Source organism: Sesamum indicum, linkage group LG6 (assembly GCF_000512975.1).
Source record: "Sesamum indicum cultivar Zhongzhi No. 13 linkage group LG6, S_indicum_v1.0, whole genome shotgun sequence".
Lineage (NCBI taxonomy): Eukaryota > Viridiplantae > Streptophyta > Magnoliopsida > Lamiales > Pedaliaceae > Sesamum > Sesamum indicum.
The window spans coordinates 1,077,860-1,104,350 of NC_026150.1; the positions used below are offsets into that span (position 1 = coordinate 1,077,860).

At 37.4% G+C, this 26,491-nt stretch overlaps 4 protein-coding genes across 4 annotated transcripts; all 4 read left to right on the forward strand.

The window, feature by feature from the left end:
• On the forward strand, positions 1,377-2,013 carry LOC105163178 (glutaredoxin-C11). The gene has a single exon (XM_011081429.2). It carries the CDS (start codon positions 1,444-1,446, stop codon positions 1,750-1,752), a length of 309 nt encoding a protein of 102 aa, XP_011079731.1. The 5' UTR covers positions 1,377-1,443; the 3' UTR covers positions 1,753-2,013.
• On the forward strand, positions 7,514-8,197 carry LOC105163179 (monothiol glutaredoxin-S9). The gene has a single exon (XM_011081430.2). The coding sequence runs from the start codon at positions 7,685-7,687 to the stop codon at positions 7,997-7,999; it is 315 nt and encodes a 104-aa protein (XP_011079732.1). The 5' UTR covers positions 7,514-7,684; the 3' UTR covers positions 8,000-8,197.
• On the forward strand, positions 9,851-14,313 carry LOC105163180 (E3 ubiquitin-protein ligase MIEL1). Its single transcript, XM_011081431.2, has 12 exons — positions 9,851-10,226; positions 10,333-10,420; positions 10,521-10,577; positions 10,675-10,707; positions 10,815-10,892; positions 11,128-11,171; positions 11,275-11,315; positions 11,963-12,045; positions 12,122-12,213; positions 12,336-12,405; positions 13,620-13,658; positions 13,837-14,313. Exons 1-12 carry the CDS (start codon positions 10,132-10,134, stop codon positions 13,963-13,965), a joined length of 849 nt encoding a protein of 282 aa, XP_011079733.1. The 5' UTR covers positions 9,851-10,131; the 3' UTR covers positions 13,966-14,313.
• Positions 15,820-19,063, forward strand: LOC105163181 (zinc finger protein CONSTANS-LIKE 13). Its single transcript, XM_011081432.2, has 4 exons — positions 15,820-16,497; positions 17,242-17,448; positions 18,037-18,320; positions 18,615-19,063. The coding sequence occupies exons 1-4, from the start codon at positions 15,964-15,966 to the stop codon at positions 18,703-18,705; spliced, it is 1,116 nt and encodes a 371-aa protein (XP_011079734.1). The 5' UTR covers positions 15,820-15,963; the 3' UTR covers positions 18,706-19,063.

Genomic DNA, 26,491 nt, shown 5'->3' on the forward strand with positions numbered 1-26,491 from the left:
TATTAATTACAATAAAAATAGATTGATAATCATTATTAAAGTAAAACATCATCCACATATTGATTGAATTCAAATGCTAACAAAATTCCGTAAAACCCGAAATTCTACTGTACCTTATTATGATTGGATATATAGCGATATGGGATGACAAGTGTTCTGTGAGCATTTTTATGCGGATTCCACAACTTCACAATTAGGATTCCCCTCTAGCAATGATCATCCACAAGGGAGGAAATACACAAACAAGATCATAGTTAATATTAAGTTCTTGCTATTCACAAGATGTCAGTTAACTTATTTTTTTACTCAGTAATCTACACTATGCCATATGGTATCTTTACGCAACTTATTTTAGACGCATTACATCTAAGAATTTTAGACTAACCATTCAAAATTTATTTGATAGATTGTAACACATGTAGAGAAAAAATAAACATAAAAATAGTTCAAAAGTAATTTCTACTAGTATATGTTTGTTTGTCTTACAATAAAAGACTGATCATCGAGTATTTATACTGAAACACTTATTAATTGTACTGTGGACAAAAGAAATTCAAGAGCCATGTGGGCGCACTCAAATATAATATTGGATCAAACTCGATGCTCGGATATATACAGTGAACACCAACTGCATATTTATCATCTGTGTAAAATCATTGGTGCAAGAATCTTGCAAATTTATCCTAAAGTGGGAATGTTACTGGATAAGTTCTTATCCTTTGCTGTGTTTACACATAAGCTCATGAGGATCCAACAACAGAGACTAGTTGAGAAATATCCAGCCCTCTCATTTCAATTTTAACAAATTTTGTCCTAACCCTGATGCTGCATTATCCATTCTCAGATTTTCACACTTTCCTAAAGGAGTTGACATTATAAAAAGTTGGTTCCTTTGATTTGGAGAATATTATTATCACTAATCTGATTATCTGTGTGAACCACACACAAAAATGTGCAGATTCTTTAACATTTTATAGTTCCATTTCTAGCAGTAGCAATGCCCTTTATGCAACTCCATTTGCTGCAATAATGTTAGTTTTTTTCTGTCCAAAAGATAGATAGAATATATCCCAACCTCAATTCCTGCCCCTTCCCCACCTGCAAATGTTATTTTCATCATAGGCAGCAGCAGGCTATTAGAATCCGAATGCATGCCACTGATGATGATCATGTCTTAAATATATGCTGCTGACTGTTTTGGCTGTACGGATATGCACACCATGTGTCAACAACTTGTCCGCACCACAAATTAAAGGGGTCACTTTCAAGAAATCATGAAGCGTTGTTTTCCTTATCCACACAAATATCTTTAAAGCAACTAACTGTATGATTCCCAACTTGAACTGTCAACTGCTCTCTATAAATAACAACCTCTGATTTCACGAATTCAAACATCATTGATCATTTCTTGGTTTTTGAGCACAAGTTGTTTGATTCAGAGTAATGGACAGAGTAAGGGAGTTAGCATCCAAGAAGGCTGCAGTTATCTTCACAAAAAGCTCCTGCTGCATGTGCCACAGCATCAAGGCGTTGTTCTACGATTTAGGAGCTAGCCCGGCTGTGCACGAGCTTGACCATGAGTCCAGAGGCAAGGAGATGGAGTGGGCGTTGAGAGGGCTAGGCTGCAACCCCACCGTCCCGGCTGTGTTTATCGGTGGAGAGTTCGTTGGCTCGGCCAAAGATGTGATCTCCCTCCATGTTGATGGATCTCTGAAGCAAAGGCTCATTAATGCCAAGGCGATTTGGTTTTAGCAACAACCTAAAACTAGTAGCACTAGTATATGCGATCATCATGCTTAGATATATATAGTGCAGTGCAGTGATGAGGGAAGACAGCTACATGCAGTAGTAATCAAGCATGTCAGTTACAAGTGAAGCTTCTAGCTGTGTAATTATGGGCTTTGTCCTGATTTTGTCGACTTTTGTAACCTTGGCTTAAGTCTACTTTTGGTGACTTTTGCTGGAGTAGTGAAATCCTGACTTAATCAAATGTTCTTGTTGGAATTTTTCTCATTCTACCTTCATTTCTTTGTTGACATTTTAAGTAGAAATTGGTGGTGACTTCTTTTAAGATAGGTTACGAGTCAAGTCGATCTAAACATCGAGCATGTTTAAAGTATTGATTACGAGGAGTAGTTTCGTTACAACTACAATGATGAGCTTAATTATTGATTTAATAGCAGTTATGATTACTGAAATCAAATACTTTGAAATTAGGGAGTTTTTTATGATCACGTCTAAAAAAGATTGTTACACTCATCATCTATTACTTATATTTTTTATTTATAAAAAAAGAAGAAATGTATTATGCGCATAACCAAGAGATGAACATGAGATAGCGATATATTATTACATTACATGATGATGTGGATATGATTATTACCGAATTATATGTGCAGCGCACGGTAAGTAGATATTTGGAGGGAAGGCATAGTGGTTATCTTTTTGTCGTCAAAATGATTTTGGGCCTTATTTGGTTAATTCTGCCATGTCTATAGTATCATTTGGGCCTCCGTTTCGAAAAATGGGTTTATTGGAGGCATATCTTTTTCTCTGGGCTTTTTAAACAAATAAAAGTTTTATTTATTTCTTTATTTTTTTGTTGTGAGGATCAAAGATAGGGTGTGACACCCCCTACGTAATTACAATTCTTCTCATAAGAAATAATCATTCAACCTGATAAAATAAAAATTATTTTCACTAGTACAATATATAACCCTCAAAATGACATATGTCGTCAAATTTTTATATTTAATTCTCAACCTTAGTATCTATGAACATAAAGAATGGAGAGAAGTGAAGATTCTTATTTAATACATAAATAATTATACAGCTGGAGCTCCCAATTCAAACATTCCACTGTTGACCCACCTATTAATACTGATGATCGTCTAGTCACTATGGCATATTCCCTGAAAAAAAATACGATGTCAACTCTGTAAGTATAACTAATTAATATATATACATACAGGGCAAGCACTGTATAATACAATCACGCCAACCAAATATTCGTTATATACTACCAACAAATATAAAAAGTAACACATACCTATTATCTTATATCAGTCCACGACGAAACATATGACATTAGAGTTTATTTTCTTAAGGCACTGCTTACCCAAGCTGTAATATATCATTCAATAGTTTTGTCAGTCATCAACATCTCAATTAGTATCATATAATATAAAACACATGATAGCTATCAAATGCGATATCCCCACACCACCCAAGTGTGTGGCAATATCAACACAAGATATCGCAATGAACATGGTATCCTCACACCACCCCATTGTGTAGCTATCAACATAGGATATCTCCCACTACCCCAAATACTCCAGTACCTTTCGCGCCATAGTACCTAGCTTTATGTATTTTTTTGGGTTCATATCATATATCATGTCATCAATTAAATCACCGTAAATCATGGAATAAGCCCCCAGTTAGGTAAGCCATCTTTTCATCTCAATTCACAATATTTCCATCAATATATTCCTTATTTAATTTTATTCAACAACTAATTTTCCATCAATAAGTCTTCGCCCAATCCATTCAACAATCAAATATAATATAACACAATAATTCATCCATCTTTACCATACACAGAATAAAAAAAAAAAAAAAAAAACTCATGACAACAACTTTATAGAATAACTATGTAATCCAACAAAGAATCGACAATTAACGATCCAGTACATAATATATATATATATATATATATATATTATATACACTCAATTTTCTTACACCATAACCTCATGTAAGCATATAACGAAAACTCCACAGAGCAACAGGACAATAAAGATAAATAAACAACAATTCAGAATCAAACATACAACACAAACATAAAATTATAGAGTTAAATTCATTTTTACCCCCTGTGATATGGGAAAATATAAAAAAACCCCTTGTGAAAATTTAAATATAAAAAATCATCCATATGTTATGAGTAAAGACTCGCACTGTCCCCTAGTTAACTTGAGCCTATTTTTTAGGGACAATGACTAAAATACCCTTCCTGGTCAACCTAGTCAATTTTGGTCTATTAAAATATATCTATAATATATTTATAATAAAAAATTAAAATTTTATATAGAAAAACTTATTTTTTTAGTTCGTTAAATATGCTCAATATTAACTTTAGTCCGATAATTATGCTCATTTTTATAAGTCCATTAAGTTTCAAAATTGATTAAATTTAGTCATTCAATAGCCGAAATTTTGATTTTAGATCGAAAAATAACATGGCATGCCAATTGAATATATGTTGGATTTTTTTAGTCCTAAATAGCTTTATAAAATGAGTTGAATGATATATTAGATACAATTATATTATATATATATTATTATAATTTATAAACTAAAATTATTATAATTTATAAACTAAAATTATTATAATTTATAAAATAAATTTATTATTTTTAAAATAATAATCAACCCCCACCCCCGACCTGGCGAAGCCTGTCACCCAGGGTTGAGGAGGCGGGCGACCATACTCTCCCTTCACCGCCATTGTTTAAAATTTATTTTTTAATTAATTTAATTAAAAAATATTATATTAACATATTAAAATAATTATATATTACATACAAAATAATTTTTTATTAAATATATTATTTTGAAATTTATTAAATTATATATAATATTATATATATTACATTAGAGAGAATGGCAAAATTGTGAAAAAAATATACTTTTCAGACCTATAATCTCAATCAAGGCGCGTATACCACAATTCTGACTTCGGGGGTTTTTTTATTTTTTTTTTCTTATCACCGGAGTGTAATTGATACTTTATCTTTCTCAATTTTTTTTTTAATATTATCAATATCATAGGGGGATTCTTGAATTTTCTATGATTATACATATGCCGATATATATAAATTAATTAACTATACTTACTTCCAATATCAAACGATTATGTTAATGCAAGTAGCTACTCAACCCTTTTTTTTATTTTCGCGTTCTGTTTTCATCGCAGCAAAATGTGCGTGTAAATGTGAACTTATGTGTGTCCTTTAGTATGTGAAGTTTGAGAGTCAAGTCAAAAGTGTGAATGTGATATATATATATATATGGAGGGTGGGGAGGGTCTATGATAAGTATGGCGGTAGGGAGTGCCTGCAAAAAGAGCCGCACGTTTAAGTTGTAGAGGGAAAAGTACACGTGGCCATTAATTTCAAACTAAAATTTCATTTCTTTCAAATGTAATTTCAATCCCATATTATAGGTGATCGATTTTACAATATTGATATCTCTTACTTCTCAAAATAACAAAAAATAATTCCACAATTTAATGGTCAAGTGTAAGAACATCATGCTGCAAAGCAAATAGCCAAAAATAATCCCATCACACTATAAGGACTCATCGGAGAACTGAATGTCCAAAGCAGATGTTTCTTTTCATGTTCGAATGTTGTACATAGTTCCATATTTGGTGTGGGCATAAGGAGATAATCCCTAGATTATTGCACTAAATAAATCGCATGGAAGATGAAATTTCATGGTTGAATGAAAAAATCAAGAATATGGCCACCTGTAAAGAATGAGAATATTTACCTTGTGTCGTTGATAGTTTCTTGGATTCTACTACTTTGAAATTGTTGTTTTAATGTTACAAAAGAAGTTGATAATAGTGGGACTAATATTGCAATTTTTCCCGTTTCTTTCCAACTTCACTAAGAGTTAATCGCAAGTGCAGAATACAGATTTTCTGTTCAAAATTTAATTATGAGGTGCTTTTTACACATGACCACTAAATTATGAGATTATCATTATCTATTTTATGAAGTAGGGGATCAATCTTATATAAAAAATTTATATTGTGGGACTAAAGTTATAATTTTTTCCCTACTACTATTTGGATGAAAAGATTAACCAAGTAAATTATACTCCGGAGTGAGTTAAAAATATAATTACAATAAAAAAATAAAGTCCCAGTTCACAAAATTAATATTCAGAATATACATAACAGCTAAATTAGATGTCTCATGTAATAGAAATCATGGAAGACTCGAGTCGACAACAAAAATTTAACATAAGATATGCCCAATCGATATATATCAATCATGCACATATGTTCCAAAATTCGAGGGGTTCCAGAAAGGAAGAACACATTTCAATTTGATGTTGGAGTTGAGGAATTTTGGCTGATTTAAAGAGGAGACAAGTGTGAGATCATAGCTTAGTGTTATTCAGTCATTTCTTACATGGAATATGTTTACTTTTATCACAAGACTTATTATTATTACAAGGGTTCTCATTCGATTTTATCACTTTTGTGGATTCTTCTTGTTTTCCTTCACCTGTTTTTTCTGCACGTTACATGTTTGTTCCTGTCGCTCCATCGACATCTCATTTCAATCACTTAGCAAGAGTGGAACATGTGTTAGATCCTCTTCATCAAACCTTATCCCTCACAATTCAAGAATGAGAGATACATATGCATACATACATACAGTCAATTTAATTAATCATGACATGTGTGCATGTCTCTCTCTCTTCTCGTGAAAGATTTGTTATTCTTGGATGTCTGTCCTATATATATATATATATATATATATGTTGCCTTCTCTTTGTCTTGTAGGTGCCCACAAAATTCCTCCACATCCAAGACCTCAGGAACTCGTTAAAGTCTATAAAAGTTTGGATCCAATAGCTGGGGGGGTACGTACGTTCCCTTCCCCATCTCAACTTCCTACAATTTTCATGTATAACCGTGAGTACTAAATAATCGCGAAAAATCCCGTCTGCTGCATATGTAATTATATTAGTCTTGTGATTCAATTATGTAACTCGAAACATTTATGATTGAAACTACCATGTATACATGTGAAAGGTTATAAATGGTTTGTACGGTATGCATGCAAAGATTGCCACAAGTTGGTGGGCGCGCGCACAACACCAAGATTCACCACCGAAAGCCTTCTTATTCGCGATCTCCCTCCCCGATACACAGAATATATATTTTTTTCACAATTGCAAGAATCTGCACCAAAATTGACCATCCTGCATGAAAATCTACACTTCTTTTACATCATCATGATTCTCTTATTTCCGTTTCCCTTGTAATAACAAGAACAATATGCAACCTCCGTGGTCAACGGTCGCACTACTATGTCTTGTGCCTGAAAATTAATTACCCGTCTCTAAATTTTTTATTATTCTGTATCATTGTTAACTGGTTCAGCATTTTTTGAGATTCGTCTTAATTACAAATACTTGAAAATTATAAAACCGATTGACTGATGTAATCTGCAGCTTCGCATATCATAGGGTCAACAAAATTGTTGCGATGTCCACCGAATTGATTCAAAATGACAAGAATCCGGTGACGATTGTTCAAGTTGTGTGAACTAAAACATTTTAGTATCTTTTTCTTGAAAAAGTACCTTTAGCTGATTTTTTTTGCCCTCCAAGTTGTGTAGAAAGCCCACCTTCTTTTTCAATGTTCTTGCATGGGAAAAGCACCCCCATTCTCTTGTGCTGTTTTTTTTTTCTTATAAATAGAGCCCAAAAACATCCCAGGTTCAGGCAAGCCAATTTTCTTGCCTCCTCAATTTCGCACAGTTTTCGTACTGGAAATTGTGCTAGCTGACGATTTCTTCTTAGTATTGTCAATCAAATCAACCTTAAACGCCTGTACCGTTTTGTCACTTATATAAAGGGGTCGTCGAGGACTGAGAAAATGGAGAAGATTGTGAAACTGGCATCAGAAAATGGAATCTTGATCATGAGCAAGAGCAGTTGCTGCCTGTGCTACGCGGTGCAGATGCTATTCCAAGATCTGGGGGTACACCCTTTGATCTACGAAATAGACCATGATCCTGAGGAGAAGGAAATTGAGAAGGCCCTGGTGAGGATGGGGTGCAGTGGACCAGTGCCGGCGGTGTTCATCGGGGGGAAGCTGGTGGGGTCGACCAATGAGGTGATGTCTCTCCACCTCAGTGGGTCCCTCATTCCCCTCATCACCCCATATCAGGCTTTGTCTAATGTCAAATGATGAGTTTGATGATGATGATGAAGCTGTCTGATGATCACCATCACCTAGTACTGGCTGTTTCTTTATCTTTTTATGTTGTAATGATATGTGTGTACTAGAAGAATAAGATTTGGTGGCTTATCAGTGAGCCAGCTCTGTGTAATTGTTGGCTTAGGACGTTATTACATATATTGTTGTGGATAGCTTAATTTGTACTTAGTCATGTGGCCAATGTAGCTAAATTAGCTATCTCTCAACTACTATCATCAATTGGCTACCTACTCAATCAATTTCGTTATAATTTAATGTATTCTAACTTACTTTTGCCTATTCAATTTGCTCAAACATATAGTTGTAATTAAGGACTGATTACTGATATTTTCTTTGTGTTATTGAGGATTTCAAAATTCATAGTAAAGAGTACTTTGAGTTGGTTTGTCTGAATATTAAATTGTTATATTCAAGGGTTAATCACACTCCTATGTTTTGAATATAATTACACGTAAATTCCATATAATTTAAGAAATTATATCTAAGTAATGAAATAGAGGGTTTACTTGAAATTATATCACATGTTAGGGGGGAAAGATGTAATAATCCCTAAAATAAACCCATAGTTATGCTTAACTTTTGATTGAAGAACATGTTCATTAATTCTCAGACAATGCAATGTTGAGACTGCGAGTGGGAGTGGTCTGAGACTGTTGTTTCCAGACAAATATGCCCTGTACGTAATCTATCACTTTCATCTTAGTATCATAATGGCATCCACCTTCCATCTCAACACCCCCCAATTCCAACCAAACATATTAAATATTAAATATAATAAAACATTAACATCCGACAATTTGCTATTCATTTTTCTTTTTAGTGATCGATTTGACAATTTTTTGCGGTATATTGAAATAACAATTGAGGAAATACCTTATTTTTTAAATTAATTGAATGGTAAGTGACTATAGATATATATAAACCACATAAAAATTAAAATGCATTTATAATAATTAAGTTAGATTTAACAAGACTCAATTGGAATTTTCTTTTTTTAAAGAAAAAAGATCTCTAATGCCGCCACAAATTGGCAATTAAGGATTCACCCCAGTAGGTAGCCCAAAAGGCTTCAAGCCAGATTTCATAAAGAAATGGGGTCACCTGGCTAAAGCGCAGATTTGGACACGGACACAGTGCGACATCTAAATGTATGGCATGAAAGAAGGGGGGAGGAAAGGGTTCATTTCTCTTTATGAAATTCCTAATTGCATAAAGTTTAAGAGAAAAGAAATGGTCCCATGGAATTCAACTGATAAGCAAAAGGTGCTACAAAATTCCAATTCCAAGGAAGGTAAAACACTTGTTAGGTCATAACCCCAACCCAATATTTATATGTTGGGCTCTTCAAATACAAGTTGAATGTTACTCTTTTGAAAATATTTATAGACTTATAAATAGATTTTCGATTTTAATATTTGTCTAAAATCTAATATCCACAAACTTCTATATTTGAATGAGATATTTTGAATAACTTTAACATTCTTTATTTCCTGCTGCATTTACTCTACTTTTATTATTAACATCTTTTCTTTCGTAAATCATTTAAATCAATCGTTTTTTTAAAATTATTCATATAGTTATATTCCTTTTATTTTTCTATCAATTCAAAATTTATAGTGTGAAAGGAAAATAACATTCATGTTCAATTAATTTGGATATAAAATTAATTATTTATGATAGTAAATTCCTTTTTAAATTCAGGTTTCATATATATATATATATATATGGAAATTATATTTTTAATGAAATGTTGGCGTATGAAACTATAACTTATTAAGTTGTCTTTTTCCGCTCATCCGAGTTTAGTTACTTTTACTCTGAAATCGCGTTTTAATGAAATTTGCCCCCCCTCCCTAATGCCCTCAAACTACAATCAACAGAACGACGATTTTAGTTCACATCGGAAGGCACTTTTAAGTTAATTACCACCACAGAGATCCGGTTTCCCGCAAATGTGCCGCAGCCGCCCGCGGTGGAACCCTCGAAGCTTCAACAATCAACAATTGTGACCGTGTCTTGATTTCTTGCGACTTAATTTTTAACGGGTGGACGCAGGTTCTCTGCCTTTAATCACTTCTTCTGATCTGCATAATAATCCGTCAATGGAGGCCCCTGACGCTAATGCTGACGTTGGACGAACCCAGAATCGCGATGATGATAATACTTCGAGACAAGATTTCGGGAAACTGCTTTACGGGTTTGGTTGCATCTTCAAATTTTGTCATTATTTGTTGGTGGGCTTTGCTTTTCTTTTTGAATTAATGAAACAATCTTGTTTTTTCTTTTCCAAAATCGTGTATTAGGTGCGAGCATTATAGGAGAAGGTGCAAGATAAGAGCCCCTTGCTGCAACCAGATTTTCACTTGCCGTCACTGTCACAACGAAGCCACAGTGAGTTTTTTGTGTTGTGCGCCTGTGTATTTGCGTGCGTGCTTTTCTTCTTTGATTAAAACAGGGTTTTTATATTGTGAATTCTTGTGGAATTCTATAGAGTGCCTTGAGCAATCCGAAAGAGAGACACGAGATTGTTCGCCATGATGTTAAGCAAGTAAATTTGCTTCTCTTTTATTTTTAGTTTGCTGGTTGTGAATATTTATGTTTTCTTTTACTATGGTGGTAAACTTTTACTGATGTTGTCTACTTAGGTTGTTTGTGCGGTATGCGGTACAGAACAACAGGTCTAGTATACCATCTGCTCCTCCAATTATTTTGAGTTTTTGGTCATTTTAAGTGTGGTTTTTGTTGGTTTCATTGATGTTTTTTTGATTTCTTTCCTTTTCTATAGGTTTCCAATATCTGTTCGAATTGCAGAGTCAAATTTGGAGAATACTTCTGCGATATATGCAAATTCTATGATGATGATGTAATACCCTCATTATTATATTTTCATGACATAATACAAAAACATGCTCAATGTATTTGCAAAAGAAAAAGAAAGAAAGGAGAGAGAGAGAGAGAGAGAGAGAGAGAGAGAGAGAGAGAGAGAGAGAGAGAGAGAGAGAGAGAGAGAGGAAGATACGTTTAGAAGTAATGCAGGGAGAGCATCTTTTCTTAATCTTTTTTGTTTAGTGACACTGATAGCTTGTTTGATGTGACAGATCACCAAAGAGCAGTTTCATTGTAATGACTGCGGCATTTGTAGGTAAGAGAGCTCTATATTCTCACCACATAGACAACTTTGTATTTTTTACAAAGTAGAGACTTGTGTTTTGTCTAATGCTTGTATTGATGCAATCATGATTCAGAGTTGGCGGGCGAGAAAACTTCTTTCACTGCCCTAAGTGTGGTACGTAGTTTAAATTCTTGTAATATGTAGTGTATGCACAACTAATTTCTTGTACCCGCTGCTTGCACTTTAATATCATTGAATTGAACTTCATGGTTTTGTGTGTGAAATCCTCAAAGACAAGATGTTTAATTAGACTTAAGACATTAAATACGCATTTTCCTTCTTGCTTCCCACTACTTTCTTCGATATGCCTACTCTGTGTTAGGCATTTCTCTACAGAAGCTAAGTAATTAGTTGTTGTCACTGTATATAAAGCTGGCAATGCCTTACCATTGTACTACCAGTGAGATGTGGATCATATTTTGTGGGTAATGCAAGTGTAAATCATGTGCCAAAGCCTGCATGTGATCTCATTGCACTATGAACCATGGGGAGTGCAAGCAAGAATTACCTACCTTGTGCCTTGATGAGTTTTACTTAACTATTGGAAACAAAAACTTTCTCAGCCAACATTGAAACCAATGCTCCTTTTGGTGCGCCACCATAAATAGGAAAAAGGACTAACTTAACTTTGTTCTTCCCCCAGGTTGATATTTCCTAGTATGTCTATTTCTGATTTTGTTAATGTTGGTTGATTATCTGCTTTAAATCCTGAATCCTTGTGGGCATACACATCCCCACATAACATTATCTTTCTGTTGCAGGATCTTGCTATTCAATAGGTCTACGCGATAATCACTTGTGTGTAGAGGACTCAATGAAGAGCCATTGTCCCATCTGTTATGAGGTTTGGTACTTCAACTGCAAATATTGATATCAATATAGTCTTATGTCCTTGGAATAATTTATCTTTGTGCATGCAGTTTCTTTTTGACTCGACCAAACAAACAACGATTCTGAAGTGCGGGCATACAATGCATGTGGAGTGTTATGAGGAGATGTTCAGCCAAAACCAGTAAGTCTGATAGTATCTATTCTTTCCTCTTACCTGAATTAGTTGGCTACTTGGCTCCTTTTCTTATCTTGTTTTGGTTCTTTGAGTAACATTTAAATTTTATGTTCCAATTGTTTTTTCAGATACCGCTGTCCAATCTGCTCCAAATCAGTGTTGAATATGTCTAGAACTTGGGAAAGATTGGATCAGGAGGTATTCTATCATTTTCATGTTCTGCTTACTGGGTGTATATGAGGTTCCCTTCTGCTTTTATAGCTCTATTTTGGTTTCATTCTTTTTGTTGTCTGTAGTTTTCTTCATATTTTTCTGCTCACTGGGCACATGCAATTTATTTGATAATTTGTAACTTTTGTTAGTGAATTTTATAGATTCCACTTGATTTGCATCAAAGATACTTGTTCAAATTCTGGGAGCATGTTTTTCTGCCTGGCACGTTAGAACATTGTGGTGGACCTATTTGTACTTGTTTTCCTTTATAAGTCACACTTATCACTCTTGTGGTTAACATTATGCTTTTTCCTTGGAGGCATTTGACTAACATAATATGTGATTCATAATTCTGCATTGATATTGAGCAGCACTTGATACATGTAATCATTGGAAATAGGGTTAATTACATTGATACACCTGCCTAATACACAAGTTCCTCCGTCATTCATAAAATTACTGGTACACCCTTGGAGGGTGTGTGTGTGTGTGTGCATTAGTGTAATGCACCTCAGAGGGCATGTGTGAAAATTGCACCACTGGTTCAGTGGTGTACTGTAATTTTGCAAAGGGTGTGGGTGTTTGTATAATTAGACCTAACCTTAGGGGTGTCAATGTAATTTACCCCTAGAAATAATTTGTGTCTTTTTCCTTAAAACCAAACTGGACTTTTTGCACATTTTAGGTGAAAGTAGTCTATGAACTTGATCTTCAACTCCTGGCTTATTTTGATATGCACTTGAACTCCCTGCTTCTGATAGTGGAATAAGAAATGGTGTTGATCATGGTTCTTATCACGCAAACCCTTGCTGGGATTTCCAAGATTCTGAGCATTTGAGTTTAAGAAATCTCGTCATCCTTGCTAAACTGGCTACCATCTGTGCAAAGACATAGACCTAATCATGTCACAAGAGACTTATAACTGGAATTTACAAACAAATTTGATTTTACATTCCCATGACTGTCCAAATTACTATGGTCCATTATATTTGAACATGTTTGATTTGGTTCAAACATTCTGGAGAATTCTGCCTGTATAATACAATAATCTGACCAAGTGAGTTTGCATTGTGAAGATGCCTGTGCAAGATATCTGGGATTTAGGCATAAATTGAACCTTGCCAAATGTTTCTCTCCGCTTTCAATTGTTTATTTGTGCACAAGGTATTGATACTATTTTGATTTGCATTACTTGACAGATTGAAGCCACTGCAATGCCCGAGGAATACCGCTATGAAGTAAGTTTGTCAACAAGATTCGTGTCTTCATCGTTTCTCTCCATGAATCTTTGAGCAATTTCAATGTAGTGAATATCAAACAGTCTCCTTTCTGTCACTTGCATTACATCCTTGATGCAATTTATATTACGGATATGACGATAATTGAAGATAACAGAAGTTGAATATAATTTTACAGGTTCAAATACTGTGCAATGATTGCAACAATAGGAGCAAGGCATTTTTTCACATCTTTGGCCACAAGTGCCAGCATTGTAATTCTTACAACACCCGTGTGATAACAAGTGGGGAGAATAATCAAAGATAACTAAATGCGAATTGTTTGCTGCTTCACTTGATTGGCAGATATTGCTACTTCCGCGGAAGCTTTACCGGGTTATCCATCAAAAGATGTTTTCCCAACTATTCTTTGTGTTGCCTGCTTTTGATTAGGTTTGATTTGCTATACACCAGGTATCTCTCGGATATTTAGATGATTATTCTAGCCCACCAGTGACTTGATGACTATTCGGTTATGTAGAAAAATTTGTGATAATTACTTTACAGATACGATGTGTCCACTGGGGTTCTCCAGCTTCTTGTATATATTTATCATTTTGGGTTCTAGTGTGAAAAATAAAATAAAAAATAAAATTCTCTTTGTCTTGACAGAAAATGTAAGTATAGTTTTTATTACATGAATATATCAATTTGGGCAATGATTTTATTTCTTTCTTGTCGAAACGGATAGATGACATGTTATATTCTGGATTCTGGTATTCTGGACACGTGCATTGAAAATTGATGCTAAATACGGGTTTAGGTACAGGAACTCTGCTGACTGCCATATCTTGTGGATGACTTTCCCGCATATTTGTTAGCTAATGAAGTTTTGGCATTTTCCAATACATGGTGATTCGTCTGCTACGTGTGTATATATATGTAGGCTGCATCTTCCATATGTTATCCTTCACTTTTATCTTAATTCAGAGGAATGTTGTTTGTAGAGTTGAAAAGTCTCTGGGTCCCCTGAAACACAAATATCCGTCTTGGTGGAATAGGCATTTTATCTTTCTGATGGAACCATGAAAAAGTGCATTTAAGCAGCTGAAAACGAAATATTTGTCCCACACCCACGCCCACTTTTCCTCTTCATCTTTTATTTTTTGTAAATTATATTGTTATTTTGGTACATGATCAACACTTGTTAGGACGGCCCTCAGGAAGTACAGGTCATTTATCCTCAGGATTTGGTTGTTTCGATTTAAGCAACATAGAGAAAGAAAAGCAGCAGAGGAAATTATGTATGTTTTTTACTTTGATTTCTAAGAGGAACTCTACTCTGGACTTGTGTAGATATGATATAATTGTGAGAGACATTAAATCTATTCTTAGTTGGTTGAATGCAATCTACTGCCACTGCCAGACAAGATTGGGACAGACACTAACACGACCATCATATCCCTTTTCCTTTTCCATTGTTCGTTTAAAAACTCAACAAATATCTTTATATGGGGCTACAAAATCTCTTCTTCACAATTTAAACTGAATCTAGCAGCAGAAAATGGTGAAATCGACCAATCTCAAATGGAAATTAGAAAGAGAAAAAAAACGAGTTATCTGAGAGCAGACATTGTCTTTCTTTTTTGCACTAAATTTATTGTAATTAATTGAAGAGTAATTGCTCCTTTGTTCTTGACTATGATTGAGACTTGGACTTGGACTTGGTTTAAGAAAAATACCATTTTCAGTTGCTGAAGATGAAGGTATTTTTGGTCGTAGTTGAGACTTGTGAAGCACGAAACACAACACAAAATCAAATTGGATTTAGATAGAGACGATTGACAAAAGTTAATAAACTATAAATACATTGTCTCGTCAGCTTCAAACTTCAAAGTTCAAACCCATTATACGTATTTTAATGTTTGATGAATATTCTTGGTTGGTTGGTTGGATGGAAAGCTATCCTATTCATCATACCCAACAAAAACAAATTTACCTTAGATTAAAAATCAAGAAAATAGGGTTCTAGACAATATAATTAATATTCTAATAAATACATACAATGTTCTAGCGTGCTTACTTGTTCTTCTCCTTACAAACCTTTTTTAATAAATAAAGAACACGTGAAAAGTGATAAGGTTGCTTTTCACTTTAGCTGCTGTCTTCTCAAGTTAAGTTCTTGATCATTTCTTCATTAATTACTGCGGGAGTGCAACCCCGGCTAGAAAATGATCACATAGCCAAATTCACTATTTTTCTACTTTTTTCCGGTTTATTTTTTTCTGAAATATCAAGAACGAGAAAAGAAGTAGTATCCAACGCCATGAGTGTAGCCGACCAAGAAAATTACGACTTTGGCGATCGAGGTGGTCGCCTCTGCGATTTCTGCAACGAATCGAAAGCCCTGCTTTACTGCCGGGCTGACTCCGCAAGACTTTGTTTCAACTGCGATAGGGAAGTACACTCCACTAACCCACTCTTCAAGAAACACAACCGCTCCCTTCTCTGCGATTCCTGCAATTCTTCGCCTTCTTCAATTTTCTGCTGCTCTGAGTCCGCCGTGCTTTGTCAGAACTGCGACTGGGAGAACCACAACAACTTTAAGTCTATTCATGACCGAAGACCGATTGAGGGGTTTAATGGGTGCCCTTCTGTGAGTGAGTTGTTGAATTTTCTTGGTTTGGAGGACTTGGGGAAGAAAAGTTTGGTTTTTGGTGGAGGGAACGATGAGGGTTTTCTGGATTTGTTGGTCTGGGAGACTCCTGCGGTTGTGAGTCTTGATGATTTGATTGTTTCGAACAATTCTGTGGATTCTGGGCTTAGTTTTCAGGCTATGGGGGTCCCTCCTTTGCCGAAGGTTTGTGCACTATTTTTGGGCAAAATTTGTTTTCTCAAGATTATGATTTGTGTTTTCCCGTTTTCCAGTAAAAGGGGATGTTGGGATTGTACTTTATGGTTCTTTCTGTACCTTTGGTTTATTTGATGAGAAATGCATTATAAACAGCTGCTCATTGTCGATTGTATAAGGAGGGTTGCATAAGGCTTATATTTTGATTAGCTCTCCGTGTATATCTTGGAGAACTTGTTTGCATTTACAAGTAACTGGATTCCTTTCAGGGTTCCTCTTTTCACAAAAAATTTTAGCTCTGGGTTACATTAGCTTGGTTTTGATCAGTTCTTCTAATTGGATAGATGGTTAGTTATTCCTAGAAGAAAATATTTCATATGTTGTACTTTCGTCTGTTGAAAACTAACAATGTTGGGTAAGGTATCTCCTTTGTTTGATAAATTATGCAACTAGATGATGCTGAGTCTTATGCATTCGACATGGTGGTGGTATCTGTGACGATTCTTTTAGCATTTTTATTTGATTTAGTTAACTTTGTTGTTTTTGAGGATTTCTAGTAGCAGGCTTCTTTATGGAACTTTCAGAACTTATATGCAGACATTGCAGCTGGGATTGCCAGGGCCTTGAACTCTTTTGAATTCTATATATGGCCCAATTTGTTCTATATTGTTTACAAATAACAGCTGCTGTAATCTTCTTGCTGGGCTTGTCCTTGCCTCAATGTTAACCTCCTTCATGATGTTATTCTATCAGAACCGAAATGCAGCATGTGGCAAACACAAAGAAGAAATACTCTGCCAACTTCGGGAGATGGCTAAAGCAGAACCCAACTTTGATGGTTCCATGCAAGAACTTGATCCTGTTGAATTTCAATCACTAGTGCCTGGAAAGTGTCAGTTGAGGGATATCAGTCCAGGCCCTGAAAGTAATGCAGAGCCGATATCAGTTCCTTCATATGAGGTACGGTGCGCCTTTCTTCCTAATTCATGCCATCGTATCAGTTTCTAGTTTTCACCTGTGTGCCTAATTATCCTTTGCGGTTGTACTGAGTAATGATCCTTAGTTCTGGTACTTTTCTCCATTACCACATGTCATAGCATGCATAGAACACCAATTTGAATTTATCACCAATGTGGGAATAGTACAACACCTGACTAAGAAGAGTGTAACTTATGCGAACCACCTGTTGTATGTGTTCTGGTGAACTGACTGCCGCGTCAAGTACCTTTCTCTGAGCCTTTCCAAGTTATCTGCATCACACTTAGGAGCAAGCCATTTATTATATACAGACGAAAATATTGTCTTGTTGGTTCTTGTTTCTATTAGGAAGATTTGCTATTAAAAATTGCCAATACTGTAATTCAGATTGTTGACATTTGATTTTATGTAGTTATTGTAGTACGTAATAAATTCTTTTCTGTGCCTACCATGATGTGTTTTGTGTGTGGGATGGTTTTAACTGATTAAATACAGAAATTACATGAAACTTTCTAATATATGTGCTCGATAGATATAGAAAGTACAAGTGATTTTGGTCTCTACTTGCAGACAAGTACACTTAATTGGTTTGATTTTACTGGTGGGGTTGAAGATAAAGGCTTTCCTTCCACATTTGTCGGAAGCTTCAACGAGATGAACCACTTGGTACCTGACAAGGATTCAGATGTTGGCGACTGTACAGGTATTGCAAATGGTCTCCAAGAAGTTCAATCATCTATTCCTGTCGATTCCAAGTCTTTTCAAGGGCTTCCTATATCCGGAGTACGTGAATTGAACACCCAGGAAAGAGACTCTGCAATCTCACGGTACAAAGAGAAAAGGAAAACTAGAAGGTAAAAGCTTTCATTTACTGTGCCCAATTAATTCTCATTTTCAAGCACTTGTATGACCCATTTCTGCACCATATGTGAATTCTGGTTCTTTCCTCCATCATACCAACCACCCCCACCAAGTTTTTGGAGATTCCTTTGGTCAAGGGATTAGGTTTTGCTTCTTTTGGATTTCAGACATCTTTAAAACTTTGGAAAGGATGGTTTGACTGAAATTCTGAAAATGGGAAAATTTTGCATTGTTATATCTTTATCATAGCTGGTTGCAACTTCAGATTTTATTTTACAACATCTTAGGTACGACAAGCACATTAGATATGAATCAAGGAAAGTTCGTGCAGAAAGTAGGACGAGAATAAAGGGTCGATTTGCGAAGATGGACCGCTAAGAATCTTTGATGCTGGAAATTTGGCAGAAAGTAGGTTAAAGATTTCTCCATATTTTGCAAACATGGAATGAGGAAACTTTACATTCTTTCCGTAGTGGTATGCACTTATGCGGTTTCAATTGTATTGTTTCAATTGGCAAGTTTGTACTAACAGCAGTGAGTAGCCAAACTCTAGTTTAGCCTTGGTCCTAATGTCAAATTTAGGGAGTTGTGAAGACATCTATTTTCTTCTCCCCGCTTTCTCCTTACGAATGTGTATATGGATATGATGAGATATCTGTTGTATGTTTGTAGCATGTAAATGTGTAATTTGTAATTTGCGTTGTCTCATAAATAGTATGTTTCTTGCCTTTCACTAGTCTGCAATAAGCATCAACAAATTGCTTCTTTCACAATAAAGATGCCCACATTTTCAGTTCTTTCCTTCCCTCCTTCAAATATTGTCATTCGGCACTAATTATATGAGCATGTGTACAAGTGTGATTGGTGTATAATTCAAGCAAAAATGACCAATCACACTTGCTTTTTGATTGGTTTGGTTTGGTCAAATTTGTTTTGGATAAGAATTTCCCATCATTTGTGCCCACACATATTCCTACAAGACCAGAAAAGACACTGATTTAGAGAAAAGATTACTGCAGAATCCATCCGTATTTCTGCTTGATAGACGCAACAATCTCTCTTAGCCTATCCAAATAAATTAAGCAATACTACAAAGTCTTGATTTTGATTTCAATGTTATCTCTCACATTCTTTATTCAGTCTGCCATATTTACTTATAGTTACTTAGGTAAATTACAATGAGGTTTGATATAATTACAAATACCTCTCTGTTGTTTGAAAAAGTATAAATACCCCTTGATTTTAACATTCGTCCAACAAAGTGCCTATTCCGTTAGGTTTTCATCCAATTTTTGTGATGAACTGATCAAAATGCCCTTTTGAATTATAAATTATAATTATATATATTTTATAATTTTTTAAAATATTTTTATGAATTAATATTCCCTCTAGATTATTTATTTTACTTACTCTCAAATTTTTCTACATTTTTTTTAAAAAATTCAACAAGGATAAAATAATAATATTCACTTCATCGTCTAGGGCTACATAATTATTTTTCATTTGAGGAGGGTATTTGTAATTTTTCAAACAACTGAGAGATATTTGTAATTATGCCAAACCTAAGAGGAGACCGATGTAATTTTTCCTTATTTATAAGGTGTTAGGAAATGGATCGGGTTAAGATGGATAACAGGTGGAATATGAAGGCGATAAAAGACACACGAATTTGTTAACCCAGTTTGGATATAAATCCTACGTCTGGGGGCGATACCAAGCCAGGAGAAAACACTCAAAGAGGAGGAAAATTGAGGAGTACAACACACACACACTTGTATGCAAGTCTTCACCACACGTGAAAGACAACACTCACCCTCGTCTCAACTCTTTCTTTTCTCTCTACTCTATTCTACTTTGCTCTATGAAACAATGCTAATAAGAGTAGTATATATAGCCATGACTTATCCTTTTTCCAACTCAACTTGGGAATTCTAAGTTGAATCAGGTTATCCTTTTCTTCTTCAAATCAATCTTCACAACTTAACAATCTCCCACTTGAAGATTGATTAGCTTTTCTCCACTTCTTTCTTGGTACCGCCGGGTTTGTCCACTCTAGTCATCAAGGCCAGTCGAAGCCGTACACAGCTTCAACTTCTCCATCGCAACCGCCTTGGTCAGCATGTCCGCAGGATTCTTTTCTCCTTGGATCTTCTCCAGCTGCAGTGCCTTCTTCTCCAGAAGTTGTCGGATGAAATGGTACTTGATCTCGATGTGCTTTGTCCGCGAATGGAACGCGGGATTCTTTGCCAGATGGATCGCACTCTGGCTATCGCTATGAAGAATCACATCTGCCTGAGGTTTCCCTAATTCACCCAACAAGTGTTGCAGCCAAATGAGCTCCTTAGCTGCCTCAGTAACTGCCACGTACTCAGCTTCCGTCGTGGACAGTGTGACAACCTTCTGCAACTTTGAGACCCAGGATACGGCTGTACCGCCATATGTGAACACGTACCCTGTAGTGCTCCTCCTTTTGTCATAGTCACTCCCTGCAAAATCAGCGTCAACAAACCCAAACAAGGTAAGCTTGCCCTTACCAAACACCAATGCTCGGTCCTTAGTACCCCTCAGGTACCTAAGAATCCATTTCACAGCTTCCCAGTGCATCACTCCTGGATTGCTCATAAAACGGCTAACTACTCCCACTGCATGTGCTATATCCGGTCGAGTACAGATCATAGCATACATCAGGCTCCCAATTGCTGAGGCATACGGTGTGACTCTCATCTTTGCACGTTCGGAGTCAGTCTGGGGCGAATCACTGTTGGATAGTTTGAACTGATTTCCCAATGGCGTTCCAACCGGTTTTGCATTTTCCATCTTGAATCTGCATAATACCTTCTCAATATAATCAGATTGAGATAACCATAATTTACCAATACCTTTGTCCCTTGTGATTTTCATGCCCAATATCTGTCTTGCTTCGCCAAGATCTTTCATGTCAAACTTCCTCGATAACTGATCCTTGAGCCTATTGATCTCCTTGACATTTGATCCTGCTATCAACATGTCATCAACATACAGGAGTAGAATGATAAAAAACTCATCGAACCTCTTCACGTAGCAGCAATGATCAGCATTGCATCTAGAGAAACCTATCTCTAGCATGAAGTTGTCAAACTTCCTGTACCACTGCCGCGGAGCCTGTTTCAATCCATACAGGCTTTTCTTCAGGCGACACACCTGCTGATCATCTCCATTATACCCCTCTGGTTGTACCATGTATATCTCCTCCTCAAGATCCCCGTGTAGGAAGGCTGTCTTTACATCCATCTGTTGTAACTCCAAGTTCTCTGCCGCTACCATGCTCAACACAAGACGAATAGTAGTTAACTTGACAACAGGTGTAAAAACATCAGTAAAGTCAATACCGTATCTTTGTTGGAATCCCTTTACTACGAGTCTTGCCTTGTACCGCTTCTTCCCGTCTGATTCTTCCTTAACCCGATAGACCCATCTGTTCTGTAGGGCCTTCTTTCCTTTTGGGAGCTGACACAATTCCCATGTGTTGTTTTTCTTCAACGAGTTCATCTCGTCGTTCATCGCAAGCTCCCACTTGCTCTTGTGGACATCATTGACTGCCTCTGCGTAACATTCGGGTTCTCCACAATCAGACAAAAGCAAGTAATAAAGAGAGGGGGAGTACCTATCTGGGGCCCTTCTCAGCCTCGGTTCTCGACCCAGTGCCAAGGGTGTGCTGCTTTCAGTAATCGGTTCCTCCGATACTGGTTCTGGCTCTATCTCCGTTTGTTCGGTTTCGTCCGTCTGAACTCCCACTGAATCCGTATCTGCTGGTCTCATGATCCCGGAATTTGAAATATCGAGATCAACAAATTCCCTTTCCTTCTTGTCATCGTCCGGGCTTACCTTCCTGTCGTTGTACATTACATCCTCATTGAATATAACATTCCTACTACGAATTATTTTCCGGTTTTGATCATCCCAGAATCTATACCCAAATTCGTCAGTCCCATACCCAATGAATGTACATTTAATCGACTTAGCATCCAGCTTAGTCCGATCATCGTTCAAAATATAGGCTGAACAACCAAACGTACGTAAGAAAGAAAGATCCACTTTCTTACCACTCCATACCTCTTCTGGTATCCTGTTGTTCAACGGGACAGAAGGCCCTCGATTGATCAAGAAAGCAGCCGTGTTGACTGCATCTGCCCAAAACATCTTTGGTAGTCCGCTCTTCAATCGCATGCATCTCGCACGCTCATTCAGTGTTCTGTTCATCCTCTCAGCAACGCCATTTTGCTGAGGTGTCCCCGGGATTGTTTTCTGCATTCGGATTCCATGGTCGGCGCAGTAATTCTTGATACCTTCACTGTTGTACTCGCCACCGTTATCCGATCTGAGACATTTCACTTGTAGACCTGTCTCATTTTCCACTAGTGCCCTCCATCTCCTGAATGTATCAAAGGCATCAGATTTTCTTTTTAAGAAATACACCCATACCTTTCTAGTGGAGTCATCGACGAATGTCATGTAGTACGTTGATCCACCAAGAGATGACACTGGTGCTGGCCCCCACAAATCGGTGTGAACAAGCTCCAACTTTTCTTTCCTCGGAGTTCTTCCTGTGGTCAAGAAGCTCACCCGCTTCTGCTTTCCGAACACGCAGTGTTCACAATGACCCACCTCCACCGATTTTAACTCGGGCAACCGTCCTTTCGACTTCAGCACGTTCATTCCTTTCTCGCTCATGTGGCCCAAGCGATTGTGCCACAGGTTAGCCTGCGATACAGTTCCTGCAAAGGGGATGTTTGAACTGGATCCTCCCGCCATGTAGAGCGTTCCCGACTTTAGTCCTCGAGCCAAAGTCATTGCTCCCCGACTGATCTTCCACTTCGCGTCTCCAAACGTCGTGTGGAATCCATCACTATCCAGCTGTCCGACTGAGATCAAGTTCCTTTTCAGTCCTGGTATGTGTCTCACATCATGTAGGGTCCAGCATGACCCATTCGTTGATTTGATCCGCACATCTCCCTTTCCTACAATCTTGAGGGGTTTGTTATCTGCAAGATAAACTAAGCCAAAATCACCTGAGGTGTATGGCTCCATGATGTCTTTGTTGCTGCATGAGTGGAATGAGGCCCCTGAATCCACAACCCAATCATCGGAAGAACTGCTCACACTCAACAAGAGTGCATCCGTGATCTCCTCCGTCGCGGCATTCGCTGTCCGGCCCTCCTTTTCCTTCTTTGGCGCCCGACATTCGCTTTTCATGTGTCCGGGCTTCTCGCAGTTCCAGCACACCATCTCCTTCTTGCCCTTGTTCTTCCCCCTGGACCTTGACCTTGACCTTCCACGGTATTTACCCCGTGTGTCAGGTCTCCCTCTGGACTCTGTATGTAGTGCAGAGCCAGATGATCCACCCGTTTGCTTTCTACGGGTTTCCTCGTTCAACATCATGTCTCTGATGTTGTCGAACTTCATCTTCTCCTTCCCAGACGAAGTGCTCACTGAAGTAACAACCACATCCCAACTGTCAGGTAAAGATGAAAGCAAAATTAACGCTTTTACCTCATCGTCAAACACGATATCCACAGACGCCAGCTGTGTCGTGAGTTGGTTGAAGTCATTGAGGTGATCGGCCACCGACTTCCTCTCCTCCATCTGCAACCTGAATAGTTTTTTCATCAGCCTTGTTCTGTTCATTGCTGAGGGTTTCTCGTACATATCGGCAAGAGTCTGTAGAACTTCCTTCGTGCTCTTTGCTCCCATGATAGGCGCAACCTGAATAGTTTTTTCATCAGCATAACCTTGTTCATTGCTGAGGGTTTCTCGTACATATCGGCAAGAGTCTGTAGAACTTCCTTCGTGCTCTTTGCTCCCTTCACATGATAGGCGACATTCCGAGAGAGTGACAGGATTATTGCGCTCATCGCCTTTCGATCGAGCACCTTCCATTCTTCATCACTCGTCTTCTCGGACTTCTCTGCAAGTGGTTCGTACAGGTCCTTCCCGTACAGGTAGGCCTCCATCTGCATACGCCAAAACCCAAAGTCGGAACCATTGAACCGTTCGACTGGAAACTTTCCCTCCATCTTAACTCCTTGAACCAGGCTCTTGATACCAGTTGTTAGGAAATGGATCGGGTTAAGATGGATAACAGGTGGAATATGAAGGCGATAAAAGACACACGAATTTGTTAACCCAGTTTGGATATAAATCCTACGTCTGGGGGCGATACCAAGCCAGGAGAAAACACTCAAAGAGGAGGAAAATTGAGGAGTACAACACACACACACTTGTATGCAAGTCTTCACCACACGTGAAAGACAACACTCACCCTCGTCTCAACTCTTTCTTTTCTCTCTACTCTATTCTACTTTGCTCTATGAAACAATGCTAATAAGAGTAGTATATATAGCCATGACTTATCCTTTTTCCAACTCAACTTGGGAATTCTAAGTTGAATCAGGTTATCCTTTTCTTCTTCAAATCAATCTTCACAACTTAACATAAGGTAATGTCCAGCACAGTAAAAAGAGGCAATTAAGGTACATGCACCATTAATGAATGAACTTGAACAGGTTTATCTATGGATACATATATCTCGAGTCAATGAAACAGAGTCCTACATGATCAGAACAGACATGCCACGAGTTAGTGAATTGCTGTCTTTGCATCTACTTGCAAACCTCGCCCAGTTTCTTCTCATTTTTTGGGCTGCAGAAGCCAGTCGGCTGAGCATGAAGCTCATTCACCTGGACGCTGTAGAGTGGCCATTCTATTCTGGAAGCATCACCAGGAGCCAAAGAATCAGGCTCCTGGTTCGGTCAGCATCAGCATATGATTCGTCCGAAGATGGATAACAAAGGCGTGATTTACATAGCTCCAGTCCGAATGGGGATGTTTGCACCACCTTGTTCCCCTTACTACAAGTAATTCCTGTACCTTGACACGGCCAGCAACCTCACATGGACTCAACGCGAGGACTGCCGGGAAATGGGCCACGGTTCTTGTTTCTGTCAAGTGCCTCCTCTTTTTCTGGCCAGCCACTCGGAGACATACTGTCCTCTGCCATGTGGCAGGCATGCGCTTTGATTTCCAGGGCAGTGCATTAATGATGCATGCGCCTATGTACTTGAGTATGAGATGGGTCCATGACATTAGGATTTCTGGCTCATGAATCTTCACATTTGAATCCGAGGAGAAGAGCAAAACCGAGACAACAAAAGATGTAGTCTTCGGCTGTGGCATCGAGAACCAAGGTTCTGCATAGTCCTCAAAGACAATGTTGTTTGGCAGGTAACTTTGCCCTGGGAGATGGGAAATTATCGTTTCTAAAGCAGGAATAGTCTCTTACTCAAGGTCGGTTGTCATATTGGCTCCCACCGCGAGACGCAGCTCATAACTCCACCATTTTCCTCCTGTTTGGTGGTTTTATTCAACAAAGTAAAGGCCTCAAAGCTACGACACTGTTAGCATACCCGGACATGCCCTCTTATTTCGTAGTGTGATAGGCACAAGTGTTGCTCAAAGGAACAACGGTCAAGGTGGCTGCATTTTGGACTCGAGAAGTACGCTTTACATGATGCCACCACCCGTCTACGAGAAGCTGAAAGAAATTCTGGTCAAGAATCATTTCTTGAGGTAAAAAGAAACAGGAAATCAAGGATTCTGAGTCTTTATTATCTGTTCCCAACAAAAACATTACTGAAAGACCTTAAAACATCAGTTTCCATCTGCAGGATGCTAATCTCGTGGTTTCATCTCAGGTAGGATATATAGTTGACAGGACAAGATTTGGTAGAAATTACATATGTCTGGGCATAATTGGAGCTTTACATACAGCAGGCAAACAAACGTTTCGTATTCGAGACACGAACTGTATTTTGGTCAAGATTCTCCTGGTGCTCAGTTTACTGTCTGAACTAGGAATTACATAGACTTCTCAAATGAGTGCTGAGATCAAGTATCAGTATGCTTATATCAGTTCGTTTTTGGTATCAAAGGCTCTGTGCAAGTCTATATATATCTTTAACCCTACCTTGGAAAACATGTTATATTACTCGCATCAAATCAGAAATATAGAGATTGGATGAGACCAAGTTTTCCATTTCTTTTCTCGAAAACATCACTAATGAAAAACTGAATCTGCTTTACTATTAATCATCTTTTTAGGAAAATAATTTGGTTCTTGCTAATGCAG

Coding starts and splice junctions, on each gene's coding strand:
- LOC105163178 (XM_011081429.2), top strand. CDS start 1,444: ATGGACAGAGTAAGGGAGTTAGCATCCAAGAAGGCTGCAGTTATCTTC.
- LOC105163179 (XM_011081430.2), top strand. CDS start 7,685: ATGGAGAAGATTGTGAAACTGGCATCAGAAAATGGAATCTTGATCATG.
- LOC105163180 (XM_011081431.2), top strand. CDS start 10,132: ATGGAGGCCCCTGACGCTAATGCTGACGTTGGACGAACCCAGAATCGC. Junction 10,708..10,814: donor TATGCGGTACAGAACAACAG/GTCTAGTATACC, acceptor CCTTTTCTATAG/GTTTCCAATATCTGTTCGAA. Junction 12,214..12,335: donor GAGATGTTCAGCCAAAACCA/GTAAGTCTGATA, acceptor TTGTTTTTTCAG/ATACCGCTGTCCAATCTGCT.
- LOC105163181 (XM_011081432.2), top strand. CDS start 15,964: ATGAGTGTAGCCGACCAAGAAAATTACGACTTTGGCGATCGAGGTGGT. Junction 17,449..18,036: donor TATCAGTTCCTTCATATGAG/GTACGGTGCGCC, acceptor CTCTACTTGCAG/ACAAGTACACTTAATTGGTT. Junction 18,321..18,614: donor GAGAAAAGGAAAACTAGAAG/GTAAAAGCTTTC, acceptor ACAACATCTTAG/GTACGACAAGCACATTAGAT.